The sequence below is a fragment of the Mesoplodon mirus genome, assembly GCF_964341445.2.
Source record: "Mesoplodon mirus genome assembly, chromosome: X".
NCBI lineage: Eukaryota > Metazoa > Chordata > Mammalia > Artiodactyla > Ziphiidae > Mesoplodon > Mesoplodon mirus.
Window position 1 is genome coordinate 137,333,250 of NC_138981.1, and position 14,936 is coordinate 137,348,185.

A 14,936-nucleotide genomic window follows, 5' to 3' on the forward strand; every position below is an offset into this window, starting at 1 on the left:
ACAGACATAGAAAACAAACTTATGGTTACCACAGGGGACTGGGGGGAGAGAGAAACGAGGAGTATGGGATTAACTGATAAGACACCACTATATATAAAATAGATAAATAACAAGGACTTACTGTATAGCATAGAGAACTATACTCAATACCTTGCAATAACCTATAATGGAAAAGAATCTGTATATATACATATACATATGCATATATATATAAATTATATACATGTAAATTAGATATATATATATATAATAACTGAATCACTTTGCTTTACACCTGAAACTAACAAAACATTGTAAATCTCCCATTTAATTTTAATCTAAAGATTGGTGCTAGATCTCAGTCCTAGGAGGAGTAGCATCTTATCTTCTCATACTTGTGCAGCCTCTTCTGCTATGGTATAGTAGTTGCAGTCCAAAGAAACCTCTTGTTTTTTAAAAACTGTACTATACAAAGAATTCTTAGTAAAGGGCGAAGTGATAGTCTCTCAAAAACAGTGATACTTACTACAGGAGTTTCAATATTAAAGACATTTCATAAATATAATTGTATAAAAAATACAAAACTTAAAGCAGTGGTGGGGAGAGCTCGCACCGCATCCTCCTTGGTCGCCTCTGGCACCAGCTGCATGGACTCCCAGGCCATGCCTCTGCCTTGATGGTGGCGCTTGCCGGCGCGTTCGCGTGGGACGAGGAGAGGATCCAGGAGGAGGAGTTGCAGAGATCCATTGATGAGATGAAACGGTTGGAGGAAATGTCAAGTACATTTCGGAGCTCTGGAGTTGACCACCACCCTCCAGGACCAAAATCCCAAACAGAAAGGGATGAAGATTCAGGAGGCAAAGAGCACCTGTGGGAAATGGTGATGGATAAGAAACACTTCAAGCTGTGGCGGCGCCCCATTACAGGCACCCCCCTTTACCAGTACAGAGTTTTTGGAACCTACACAGATGTGACACCTCGGCAGTTCTTCAGTGTTCAGCTGGATACAGAGTATAGAAAAAAGTGGGACGCCCTGGTGATCAAGCTGGAAGTGATCGAGAGGGATGTGGTGAGTGGTTCTGAGGTTCTTCACTGGGTAACCCATTTTCCTTATCCAGTGTACTCATGGGATTATGTTTATGTTTGGCGGTATAGTGTGGATGAGGAAAACAACGTGATGGTGTTGGTGTCACGGGCCGTGGAGCACCCTAGTGTGCCAGAGTCTCCAGAATTTGTAAGGGTCACATCATATGAATCCCAAATGGTTATCCGTCCCCACAAGTCATTTGATGAGAATGCCTTTGACTACTTGCTGACGTACAGTGACAATCCCCAGACAGTGTCTCCTCGCTACTGTGTGTGTTGGATGGTTTCCAGTGGCATGCCAGATTTCCTGGAGAAGCTGCACATGGCCACTCTGAAAGCCAAGAACATGGAGATCAAAGTAAAGGACTATACCTCATCTAAGCCTCTGGAAGTGGGTAGTGAAGCCAAGGCCACCGCCCCATCTTCTGAGCAGAAGAGCGAGGGTAGCTGTGGCCCTGCCCAGATTGAGTACGCCTGAAGGACTTTCAGATAAGCAGGGACAGGCTGCTTCTAGCCCCGTCTCCGTGTCTTATCACTCACTCTGTTGCAGAACAAACAGGACGTGTATTTGAAGGTGTCTGCTGTAACCACCAGTGCAAGATAATTCAATACTGGTGTCTGGTCTTGTTCAGAGCCCTACTGCACTTTATTAAAACAGAAGAAGGAGGCATCCGAGGGGGCATCATCATATTCTCAGGCCAAGCATTTGGAAATTTGGTGTTTCGCTGAGCTAATCTGGAACAAGCCTCTCACCTCAGGCCAGAGGAGACAACATCTTTTACTTCCTCTGTGTGGTTTCCTCTGCCCACATTCCATTCTCAGCCTCGATTCTGCAGCCCTCTGGGTTTCCTTCTGTTCTGAAGGTCCAGCTGGCCCACCTGGACGGTTGCGTCTTCAGTGAGGGATAGTGGGGGGTGCTCTTGCTCACAGTCCTGGTGTTGAGTGGGTGTGAACTGTTGCTTGGCAGTGTAAGTGCCTTGTCCTCACCTTCTCCTGTCTTTAGGGACATAAAGTTTGTACCAAGAAATATCACTCTTGGCCTCCCGTTCACACCCCATTGACTCCCTCTACCCAGAGCAGTTTCCTTTGAGTTGACCATTTCTTCTGTATTCGTGTGCTGTATTCATCTGGGTCGTTGCCTCCTCCCGCAGGCCGTTTACCAAGAACACTGGGGAGATGGTGGCTCTCTGTATCATCAGTGGTTGTTTTTTTTTTTTTTTTTTTTTTTTTTTGGCTGTGTTGGGTCTTCATTGCGGTGCACTGGCTTTTCATTATGGTGGCTTCTCTTGTTGTGGAGTATGGGCTGTAGGCACGTGGGCTCAGGAGTTGTGGCGCACGGACTTAGTTGCTCCGCAGCATGTGGGACCTTCCCAGACCAGGGATCGAACCCGTGTCGCCTTCACTGGCAGGCGGATTCTTAACCACTGCGCCACCAGGGAAGTCCCCTCATCAGTGTTTTTGATGGGGTCAGTGGAGATGCTCGACACATTACACTTTAGCTCTGGTTTTTTTTTTTTTTTAACTTTGTGTTAAACAGTGGGAATTGAGGAGTTGAATAGGATTTTTCCATAGTCTGTATAGAAAACACCATTTTGATTGAGGCCTAATTTTTCACACTTCAGGTTTGACTGGATGCTGAGCATTTGCCCATCCTGGAAGGCTAAAGGCAGAGGAGTGGGGACTGGGTGCCTCCCTTGGAGCTCTCAGAGCTGTAGACAAGCTGTATGAACAGATAGATGGAACCTTGTCCCAAGTGCTAATATAAAGGGGGATGTGGTTTATGTGACCCTCTTGTCCGTCTGAAAAGCTTTTCCTCCTCTTCCAAGCTAAAATAAGAGCAAACTACGCTGTTCAGATAAAGTCACAACCAGATGGGATCAGTCTGACTGGAGAATCGGGAACAGCTTTCAAATCCTCCTCCGTCCCCTTATTTCTTAGAATTTGAATGACCAGATTGCTCCCCACCCCACTCGCTGCCCTTTTGCGTTGTTGAAAGGGGAGCTAAACCTGAGACAAACTTTAAGCCCCTCGACCTTTCTGTTGCCTAAGTACCGTGCCAAGGAAATGCCTGCCCTGGTGTTTAAAGTCTTGTGTTCTCTGCGTCATTGGCAGAGCAGGGAGATGCATCAGGCAGTCCCAGCTTCTTTTCGTTGATCATGTCTCTTTCCTCATCCCCAGGACCTGACAGACCAGGAAGAGTCCCTCGGTTATGTTGGAAGTTAGCGCCTGTGATTGTTGGGACGTGGGTGGCGTGGACGAGTGGTGTGAGTGCACATGTGATAAGGGGCTGGGCGTTGCCCATATGCTTTTTGGCAATTTGACTCTGCACTTGGGGCTGGTCTATACAGTTACTTATGTCATTGTAACGATTTCACTCCTGTGACATTTTTATCAAATGTGTGAATAAATACATAAAGATTGGTATGAAAAAAATAAATAAAGCAGTGGTGGATACATAATGCAAATCATGTCCTCCAATTAGCTGACCTTATCATACTTGTATTGTGGAATGTCCACATATAGAAGTAATGCTTCTATTTTTGAAATATTCTAGTTAACAGTTCTTCCATTATTGCTGTCAGTCTCAAAGCTTTGTTTAAAAAATCCTTTCAAAACAAAATGGGGACAAAGTCCATGAACCCATTATTGTGATTTCAAAAATGTATAAGAGCAATTTACTTTACACACAGTAAAATCCACTCTTTGGGGTGTGCAGTTCTTGACAAAGAGTCATACATCCATCACCACAGTACCAAACAGAACAGTTATGTCACCCCCCAAATTCCTTTGTGCTGCCTCTTTGAACTCAAACTCTGTCCCCCATCCTCTGGCAACCATTGATCTGCATTCCATCTCTGCTTTCCTTTTATCAGAATGTCATGTAAATGGAATCATACAATGTCTAGCCTTTTTTGGTCTGGCTTTGTTAAAAAAAATAAATTTAAGATTCATACATGTGTGAATCAATGGTTCATTCCTTTTTTCTTGCTGAGTAGTACTTAATCTTATGAATGCACTACAGTGTTTTCTGTGTGTGTGTGTGTTTTTCTTTTTTTTAACTCATTCATCTGAAGAAGGACATCTGGGTTGTTTCCAAGTTTTTGGTGATTATAAATAAAGCTACTGTAAACATTTGCATAGAGGATTTTTGTGTGCCTATATATTTTTAATTCATTTGGGTAAATTCCTGGAAGTGGGACTACTGGGTCATATGGGAAGTGAGTGTGAAGAGAACTGCCAAACTCTTTTCTGAAATGATTCTATAATTTTGCATTATTCAAATAATGTTCTCCACTTTGCTTTTTGTGGCTGCCGAAGGAAAGTCATGTCACAACACCTCCAAGAGCGCTTCAGGCACTCCCAAGATCCCACATTCTGGGGAACCTAGTTTTACAGAAGTGATTTATGACTAGGTTTGATTTGGTTTTATCAGTTGGAAGGTACCAAATTCCAGAAGCAGAGCCAAAAGAACTTTTATAAAGAAAAGACACTTAACACGAATGGGTTGGGTGCCTGCTTATGCTTGGATGGATGGAGGTAAAGTGAGACATTCCCTTCTTTTACTTCATTTTCAAATATGAACAGATTTTTTTAACAAATTTTTAAAATTAATTAATTTATTTATTTTTGGCTGTGCTGGGTCTTCGTCGCTGCACACAGGCTTTCTCTAGTTGTGGCGAGTGGGGGCTGCTCTTCATTGCAGTGCACGGGCTTCTCACTACAGTGGCTTCTCTTGTGTGGATGGAGCACAGGCTCTATGTGCACAGGCTTCAGTAGTTGCAGCACGTGGGCTCATTAGTTGTGGCACACAGGCCCAGTAGTTGTGGCTCGTGGGCTCTAGAGCACTGGCTCAGTAGTTGTGGCGCATGGGCTTAGTTGCTCCGCAGCATGTGGGATCTTCCCGGACCAGGGCTCGAACCCATGTCCCTTGCATTGGCAGGCGGATTCTTAACCACTGCGCCACCAGAAAAGTCCCTCAAATATGAACAGATTTTTAAGTAGTGTTCTGTATTACTCCTGGTACCTGGCACACCTAATCATTAATATGGAATAAAACTGGACTTTCCTGTTTTTATAATTTATAACCGGAAATAAACAGAGAAATTTGTGTAATTTGTTTGATAGCGTTAGTACTTTTGCTTTTTTCATCATGAATTCCACTGTCTTTTCTTCCTCAGCAACACCATCTTTGCTGAGCTTTGAATTCAGACGTGAGGTGGGACATATGGAGCAGGTGGACCAGATGGGTGAGATGGAGCAGGTGGATGAGGAGGAAGAGGTGGACGAGGTGGACCAGGTACACCAGGAGGACGAGGAGACCCTCTCGTCCCAGAGTGTCACTACTGACATCACTGATGAGGTATCTCCGGGAGCCTTGCTCCACATATTTGTCTGAACCACTAACCTGCAAAGCCCGTCTTACTGTGAAATATGCAAAGACACTTTGTGCTTGAAAGAAAGTTCAAGCCAAATAGGAAGCTTAACTATTAAGAAAAGGCCCTATTTTTAAGAGCTGTGCTCATCACCTGTGAGGGGATGCTAACTATCCCATGGGAGGATGACTTTCCTGCCTACCCATACCAACACTTCCCCACCACGAGCTAGGTTTCTGCAATGGAATTGTTATTAGGTTAGAAGCATCCCTTTCAGAATGTTAGATATATCCAACCTTCAACTGTCAGCACCAAAGTATGGTTCAAGGCCAAATCAAAACAGTTGGATTAACTATTGTGTTGCTCTTCTACCCCCAAATTTGTGTACATAATCACAGATTTGGGTGATCGTCTTTTATATTAGACAGGATTATTATAATCAGGATTGGCAACCGAGATAATGAGTTTATGGTCTGTTATGTGGAATTGTATGCATTAATTACCAAGCCTTAGACGAGGCTCTTCATTCCTAATGCCAAAGGCATCCTTTTCTAATGAGAAGAAATGAGGGCTGGAAAACAGTTGTTTGAGTTTGGCCCCAGTACTGTGACCTTGGCACATCTCTGAGCCTCAGTTTCTCCAACTTGAAACGGTCTGCTTGCCTTGCAGGGATGTTTAGACTGCTATGAAAATTCTTTGAAGTATTTAAAAGAAAATTTCTGTAGAAATACATTTGTCTTTATGTCTCTATCATGCTAAAAATTTGTGGTTCCCCTTTCACTGTTGATAGGTTCCTCTTCTCCTTCGAATTAATTTATATTTAAACTTTAGATATAACTTTAGTTTAAAATAGTCAAAATAACCAGCAATGAGTGTGTGTAGCCTGGCTCTGCATGTGAGAGTGTAATAGGCTTGTTTCTGGGCGCCATGGATTGACAGACTGGAGTGTACCCAGAAGATTGAGAGCAGGGTGGAGAGGGGCTGGAAAATGTCACATGGTCTTTAATGGAACGCACTGGGGAAGGGAGACTGGGAGGGACAGGACAGCTTGATCCAAATAGCTGCAGGGCCGTCCTGCTCCTTAAGTGGAAGATATGTCTCCAGTGGATCAAACTATGGCAAAGAGCGAGCAGCTCAGGGCGGGCAGCTTTCTTGCTCCCTTCAAGGAAGTCCTTCTAGATGCTCCCTCCTGGGGAGCTTCCCTCCCCAGGTGGTGAACCCCCTCCCCTTCAGTGTAAAGGTTTGAGCCAAGGCTTGGTAGCTCATCTGCCAGGGACAGCAGAGAAAAGATTCCTACCTGGAGAAGTGAGGGTAGATGTGATGACCTGTAAGGTTTGTCTCTTCCAGTCCTGAGTTAAGAGATTTTCTTTTGTCTAATGAATGCTTGCTTTCTTAGAGGAAGATAGACACTATATTGTGAAAGAAGGACAATTGGGCAATTTTCAATGGATTAAAAATAACATAGAACTTTTTACTACAAATGAGAAAAAAACAACTTGAATGTTTTTTTTCTCTCTCTCTAATAACTCAGCTGTATGTTTCCACTAACCATAAATAGGTTGAAGGACCACAGTCTTATCTTCTTTTTGTCTTTAGCGATTGCCATGTGTATGTACCTTTTTCTCATCATTAATATGGGGATTGTGGGTTGGGACTGTGGCTCTCTCATCTTGTTATACACAGAGTGTCTAGCACAGATCAAGGCAAGCAACCGTTGTTTCTAGGTCCTACTTACAGCTCTGACAGCTCTTTTCCAAGAATCTCACCTCTTTGCTGTCTCCCTCAGCCAGTCAGTTGAGAAGTCCTATCCACTTCCTTAATTTCTCTAAAATGTGTCCCTGCATTTGGACTTTTAAATTGTCTTTTTTTTTACTTCCAGTTTTATTGAGATGCAGTTGGCATACAGCACTGTAAAAGTTTAAGGTGTGCAGCATAATGAGTTGACTTACGTACATCATGAAGTAATTACCACAATGAATGTAGTGAACATCCATCATCTCACATAGATACACAATTAAGGAAATAGAAAAAACTTTTTCCTTGTAATAAGAGGCCTTAGGATTTACTCTCCTAACACCTTTCATATATAACGGACAGCAGTGTTCATTATATTCATCATGTTGTACATTCCATCGTAGAACTTACTTATCTTTAACTTGGAGTTTGTATCTTTTGACTGCCTTCATCCAGTTTCCCCACCCACCCCCTTACCCACCTGTGATAACCACAAATCTGTTTTCTTTTTTTACGAGTTTGTTTCTTTGTTTGTTTTTGAAGTGTAATAGACCTACAACACTATGTTAGTTCCTGGTACACAACACAGTGATTTGATATTTCTATAAATTTCAAAATCATCACCACAATAAGTCTAGTTACCATCTGTCACCATAGAAATATATAATTATTGACTGTGTTCCGCACACTGTACTTTTCATACCCGTGACTCATTTATTTTGCAGCTGGAAGTTTGTACTTCTTAGTCTCCTCACCTTCTCCTCTAATCCCCCACTCCCCTCCCCTCTGGCAACCAACTGTTTGGTCTCTGTATCTATGACTCTGTTTCAGTTTTGTCTTATTTGTTCATTTGTTTTGTTTTTTAGATTCCACATTTAGCGAAATCAATGTATTTGTGTCTCTCTGTCCTGACTTATTTAACTTAGCTTTAAACACTGTAGGCCCATCCATGTTGCTGCAAATGGCAAAATTTCATTCTTTTTTTATGGCTGAGTAATATTACAGTTGTATATACGCTCCATCTTTATTCATTTATCTGTCAGTGGGCACTTAGGTTGCTTCCATATCTTGGCTATTGGAAATAATGCTGCAGTGAACATAGGGGTACCTATATCTTTTCAAATTACTGTGTTTCTTTCCTTCGGATAAATACCCAGGAGTGGAATTTCTGGATCTTATGGTAGTTTCACTTTTAATTTTTTGAGGAATCTCCATACTGTTTTCCATAGTGGCTGCACCAATATACATTCCCACCAACAGTGCAGGAGGGTTCCCTTTTCTCCACACTCTCACCAACACCTTGGTTATTTGTTGTCTTTTTGATGATAGCCATTCTCACAGGTGTGAGGTGGTATCTCATTGTGGTTTTGATTTGCATTTCCCTGAAAATTAGTGATGCTGAGCATATTTTCATGTGCCTGTTGGCGATCTGTATGTTTTCTTTGGAAAAATATCTATTCATATCCTCTGCCCATTTGGGGGTTGTTTGTTTGCTGTTTTTTTTTAACATCTTTATTGGAGTATAATTGCTGTATAATGGTGTGTCAGTTTCTGCTGTATAACAAAGTGAATCAGCTATACATATACATATATCCCCATATCCCCTCCCTCTTGCGTCTCCCTCCCACCCTCCCTATCGCACACCTCTAGGTGGTCACAAAGCACCGAGCTGATCTCCCTGTGCTATGCGGCTGCTTCCCACTAGCTATCTGTTTAACATTTGGTAGTGTATATATGTACATGCCACCCTCTCACTTCGTCCCAGATTACCCTTCCCCCTCCCCGTGTCCTCAAGTCCATTCTCTATTAGGTCTGCGTCTTTATTTCTGTCCTGCCTCTAGGTTCTTCAGAACCATTTTTTTTTAAGATTCCATATATATGTGTTAGCATACAATATTTGTTTTTCTCTTTCTGACTTACTTCACTCTGTATGACAGACTCTAAGTTCATCCACCTCACTACAAATAGCTCAATTTTGTTTCTTTTTATGGCTAAGTAATATTCCATTGTGTACATGTGCCACACTTCTTTATAGATTCATCTGTCGATGAACACTTAGGTTGCTTCCCATGTCCTGGCTATTGTAAATAGAGCTGCAGTGAACATTGTGGTACATGACTCTTTTTGAATTATGGTTTTCTCAGGGTATATGCCCAGTAGTGGGATTGCTGGGTCATATGGTAGTTCTATTTGTAGTTTTTTAAGGAACCTCCATACCGTTCTCCATAGCGGCTGTACCAATTCACATTCCCACCAGCAGTGCAAGAGTGTTCCCTTTTCTCCACACCCTCTCCAGCATTTATTGTTTCTAGATTTTTTGATGATGGCCATTCTGACTGGTGTGAGATGATATCTCATTGTAGTTCTGATTTGCATTTCTCTAATGATTAATGATGTTGAGCATTCTTTCATGTGTTTGTTGGCAACCTGTATATCTTCTTTGGAAAAATGTCTATTTAGGTCACCCACCCTAGGGGTATGGGTCTTGACTATCCTGTGTCTCCATCCCTGCCACCCATCTCTTGATGGTTCCTTCTTTATATATGTAGCTGTGGAAGATCTTTTCTGCTGGTCTTCAAGTCTTCTGATCAACAGTTGCTCTGTAGACAGTTGTAATTTTGGTGTGCCCATGGTAGAAGGTGAGCTCAGTGTCTTCCTACTCTGCCATCTTGGACACTCCCCTGACCCTTCCTTTCTGTTTCCTGTCTCTGATCTGTTTTAGGCCCCTGTTATCTCTACCTTGAATTACCTCTACAGCCTCCTAACTAGCTTCTCTCTGACTCTAAACTTACTTCCTCCTGTCAGTTCATCTTCCACACAGCTGCCAGAAGGCATGTTGTACAACATTGATGTGAGCATGTTACTTCCCCAATCAGATTTGTGTTTTAGAACACTCCTCCTGGAAGCAGTGCAAGGTGGCTGATGAATAAAATTCAAGTTCCCCGGCCACCTAAATGTGTATGGTTTGCACAATGCTCTTTTCCTGGCTTCCCTTCCACATGTGATTTGCCTCATCCTTCCTTTCCAGCCAATCCGAAGCATTAGTTTGTCCTCCAACACATTCTCTAATTTTATCAACCAGTACATTTGTTTATTTCCAGATCTGAGGCTGGTACTCAAGTTAAAATTAAATTTCTAGGGCCAAGCAGAGAGTATTCCAAGTACTATGGTTGTGTATGGACAGTACCTACTTGATCAGGGATTGTGAAAATCGGATCTGTGAATTCTGTACAGTGCTTGGACGAGTGCCTGGAATAAAGGAAGTGCCAGTTGAGCATCCTTCTTCTTCCTGCATTGCTAGCAGAGGCATCGATAGGTGTTTCCCCATGTCTCGTTTGTGATCTGACCTGTTTCACTCTGACTCTTTCACTAAGGAATTTGAGAAGGTTACTTCATGTCGCTGGGCCAATTCCACAGCTTTATGTTTAGGGGGAAAATTAGAGTAAATGATCCCCGTAATCCATTTCTGATATAGAATTTCTGGATTCCCTAACCACTTCTTTAAACTTTCTAGTAGTGAATGAAATCAGGGTTGGAGTGTCATTTTTTTCATTCTCAGTATTTAAAAACTTGGAAATAAAACAATATGGTAGAATTTGGAGAACCCAATGGCCCTGTGTATGAACCATAAGTGATTCCTTCACACAGTCACTATGCCTACCGCCATCCATCATACAGTACATCAACAGGCGGGAGCAGAAGCTGAGGAAGAAGTTCTGGGAGCATCTGGGGAAGATGGCGCAGCTGCTGCAGAATGAGATCCAGAGCCAGAGCCGAGTGCTGGAAATATTGAAGGAGGAGCTCCAGGAAGTGCAGGATTCCAAGTTGCATGTCAGAGACCAGTTCTATGTAAGTGGCGGAAGGGAGAGGAGAAAGGGACCTTGACAGTCCTCAAGGAGTTAGTCAATAGGGCCTGCTAACAGTAACAGCTGCTGCCTCCAGGGCAGCATGGGACATCTGGAATGATCTTCAGCAGGGACTTATGGCTTTGCCCCTTTTCTCTTGGCTGCAAGAGCTGAGATGGGCCCAGCCAGGCCCTGGCAGTGGCAGATGTGGCTCATGTACAGCCAAGGCTTCCTGTGGGCTGGCCTGTAGGCAGTCTTGCTCCATGACCAGCATGTCTTGTGCCCTAAGGAAAGCTGTGGCCTCAGAATAAGACCTTTGTGGTACTGTGTCCTTACAGATGCAGCCGTCTACCTCACGCCACATTCACAGTCCTGAGCCCCAGTCTTTGGAGCCAGTGCCCAAGAAACGACGCATTGAGCCGATGAACAGGCCCTTCCCAGACCTCAGGGAGGCCAAGCATTTCTGTGGTTCATGTTCATCCCACTGCTTCCAATTTCCTGAGGAGCTTGAGGAGCCCTGTGACGCCTCTTCCCAGGTATAGAACGCCTGTTTCATCTGTGTAGCTGAAAGGCGATTCATTTTCATGAAAATGTGTGCTCAGCTGTTTCTCCTTGAGGGGTCAGTGGCTACCCAGTTGGCTGCAATTCGTTTGCCTGAGATAAAAAAAATATCCTGGCTAACCAGACCTGGACACACATGCACATGTGCATGTACATATGTGCCGCACCGCAGCTTCTCACAGCCGGGAGCACGACTGCAGCTCGTGCCCAAACAAGCAGACAGTCACCCAGAGAGGCGGCATTGCTGTTGTCTTCCACCTTGGGAGAATGGAGTGTTTGTGTTCCATTTCTGAGAGGCTCTGTTATCTCTTTTCTTTTGACACAGCAGCCCGCTCAGGAGGCGGTGCAATACGTGCAACAGCAGGAGGAGAGGCTGCAGGAGCAGTCAGAGCAGCATAATGTTACTGTGGAAAACCCTGTGCTGCAAATACTCCTGCCATGCGAACCTGGTCAATTAGTAGCTGAGCAACAGCTCTCCAGCAGCTCTCATGGTGAAAACCCTTGGGGCCAGGAAGACAGGAGTCATAGGTAAGGAGTGCATGGAATGGTAATAAGGGCTGAGGTCACTGCTTTCCTCTCGTGGCTGGACACCATACCTGAAACCATGGGTGACTTGCCCACGGGCACCAAAAGTCCCCTCAGCCCAAGCAGTGTGCTCCCACTCATCCTGCTCTGTGGCCACTGAACCCCGCCTCCACAGGCATGGTGCATAGCCGAGCATGCCTTGATGGAACAGAGGCATCTCCATGAAAATAAGAGGACTAGATCAGGAAGTCTCCAAGCTAGGGAATTAGCATGGCACTCTTGAAATCACTTGACTCACCCACCCAAGCCGAGTCTCACAGCACAGGGTGTCTATAGTAAAGTCTTGAGTGTCCCCAGGTGAATGACTCCTGGCTCCTTCTTCCACTTCCCTGGGATCTGGTGGTCACAGTAGACTAGGTGAAGGGGTCTCCAGGGCACTGACGATCTCTATGGGGGAAGCAGGTGTGAAAGAGTTGCTAGATTGCCATTGGATGCCTAAAGAGCCAAGAACACAGAAGGACCAAGTCCTGGGAGGCAGTATGAGCACATGAACACATTTTCTGCTCAGGGATAAAATTTTTGGTCCCAAGTGCCAGAAAAAGAAGGTTCCGCTCAGCAATGAAGTGTTGTGTAGCACATTCTTGGCACCCAATAACTATTTTTGAATGAATGCCAGTTCTCTGAGCGGGTCTCCCAGAGCTCTCTGAGCGGGTCTCCCAGAGCTCTCTGGATGTTCTTCTGCATTCCTTTAGGATCAGTGTCCCTGACATGTGGGGTGGGTTAATGCCATGTTTCCCACTGGCCTGATGATCCGAATCAACCTGAAGAGGTTGTTAACAGTACAGATTCAGAGTTTGGGATGATGCTCAAAAATCTCTGTTTATCACACGACCTCCAGGTTTAGGGTGATAGAGGGAGCCCTGGACTTAGAGAAGGAGAACAGACCTTGCAGGCTCCTCTCGGCCATGAGCTCCTTCAGTGAAGAAGGGCAAGTTCCTGAATTCGGGGTAGGTGAAACGACACAAGGCCGCAGAAGTTACCATCGTGGAAGAACCAGGACTGTCCACGTAATAGAAATAAAACCACTTGATATAAATGACTAATTTTTCTTAATATTTACATTCGCTTTACTTTGGCAAATTGAGACTTATTCGGGCCAAAGTGAGAGTCCAAGCAAATGAATCCTGATTTAGCCACTCGAAGCAAATGTTGCTTGAGCACCTAGTGATGAGCAAGACAGTGTCTCCTGGGCCATCGTTTCTAGACCCGTGTCACTGTAACATGTTTCTTCTCTTACAGTTTTCTTCCTGAGGACCAGCAGGGTCCCTGCCTGAATCCAATGCTCTTGGCACATAACCAAAGCTCTGAGATGATTTCTTCTACCACCATCCCTCAGTTTCAGATAAGTTCTGACCCAAACTTAGTCATGCTGCGGATCCCAGAGTGTTTTATCCAACTTCAGCAACAGCCACAAGACCCACAGCATCACCTTTACCTCCAAGTTAATTCTTGGCCTTCCAGTGAGCAGACCTCCCTGCAGGACCAAGTTACCTGGATCCAGGTATACACCCCCTTCTCCTCTGCCCCCCGGCCAAGGTCAGGAAGTTCTGCACCGAGGCTGGACCCTTCCCCATATGTTCCGTGTGTGAAATCCACACTTCAAAGCTCAAAGAAATCTGAGGGTGGGTACCCACATGGGGTAGCAGTCACGCCTGAGCAAAAAGATTTTCTAGGCTTCCATGAAAAAGTGAGCTGTCCTCGGTGATATTAAAAGCAATCAGATTTGGAAACCTCTCACAAATATGTTTCCTGGGCAAAATGAGTCCTGCCATATGCTGAGCTCAATGCCCCAGCCCAGACCCCTTTCTGAACTTCTGGATCTTTAGTTGTGCTACAAAATCCAAGGCCTGGTGTGGCATGTTTCCTTGTACTGATAATAAACCAGGAGTCCTTCCACTGAATGAATGTGCAAGGTATCCATCCATGGGGTGCCCCGTATTTGGCAGGGCACACCCCACCTTGGGGACCATCTGTCTTGGCTGTGTTGCTAGGGCAGTGGCGGGAGCTGGTCCAGATGGCAGTCACATAGCAGGTTTTACTTCCCAGGTACACTCCCAGCAGACCCCTTGGGGACCACAAACTCTCAATCTGCCTAACAGCATTTACAAAGGGTGTTTGGATTCTGGCTTTAGAAATCTTAATAGAACTTAACCTCTTTAAAAAAAAAACTAACAACAAGAAAAAAAAACAGTAAACTAAGGCAGAATGAAGGGGATTGGATGTTTTAAATGGCTATGATTAACTTCACATAGACCCTTTGACCAGCTGGGCCACCAGCCCTCCAGAAAGTTGGCCCATTAAAGGGACTGCCCACACGAAGACATCAGATGGTCAGTGAATCCTGTGGTTCACTTACCAAGCCGGGCTCTGGTGAGAGCCTTCCTCATGCCTGCTCTCAAGGCACTTACCCTCTGGACGGGCCCTGAGAGGCAGAGCAAGCTGAGCAGATGTCCCAGGGAAGTGGGGAAGGGAGGACGCTGCGAGGTTACACAGATGGGAGAATGCAGTGGACCAGCCAAAGGTAGGACTGTGTTGGAGGCTCCCTGTCCACGAGACTTAGGGGCTCCCCACACCCTGCTCTGGTTCGTCTTCTCCATGCTCTGGACCCTCCCTCTCCCCGGGTCCCCAGACACCTTTGGCTTCTGCCCACAGCGCAGCCCTGCTCCTTCTGTCTCCTCTACCTTCTCCTCCACCTTCTTGAGTTCCACTTGTTGAAACCTTATATCACCTTCAAAACCCAGCCCAAGGGGTCCCTCTTTCTCCAGCAGAAAAG

General features: G+C 44.8%; 2 protein-coding genes across 2 annotated transcripts in view; both read left to right on the forward strand.

Annotated features, from left to right (window-relative positions):
* Positions 1-14,936, forward strand: part of PASD1 (PAS domain containing repressor 1) — a 94,863-nt gene that overhangs the window by 78,806 nt on the left and 1,121 nt on the right. Inside the window, exons 13-17 of the mRNA XM_082609689.1 lie at positions 5,244-5,425; positions 10,821-11,021; positions 11,356-11,553; positions 11,904-12,106; positions 13,403-13,664. Coding sequence (XP_082465815.1) covers positions 5,244-5,425; positions 10,821-11,021; positions 11,356-11,553; positions 11,904-12,106; positions 13,403-13,664 — 1,046 coding nt within the window. The remainder of the gene's footprint in view (positions 1-5,243; positions 5,426-10,820; positions 11,022-11,355; positions 11,554-11,903; positions 12,107-13,402; positions 13,665-14,936) is intronic.
* LOC309796497 (stAR-related lipid transfer protein 7, mitochondrial-like) lies at positions 604-1,805 on the forward strand. The gene has a single exon (XM_082609688.1). It carries the CDS (start codon positions 656-658, stop codon positions 1,541-1,543), a length of 888 nt encoding a protein of 295 aa, XP_082465814.1. The 5' UTR covers positions 604-655; the 3' UTR covers positions 1,544-1,805.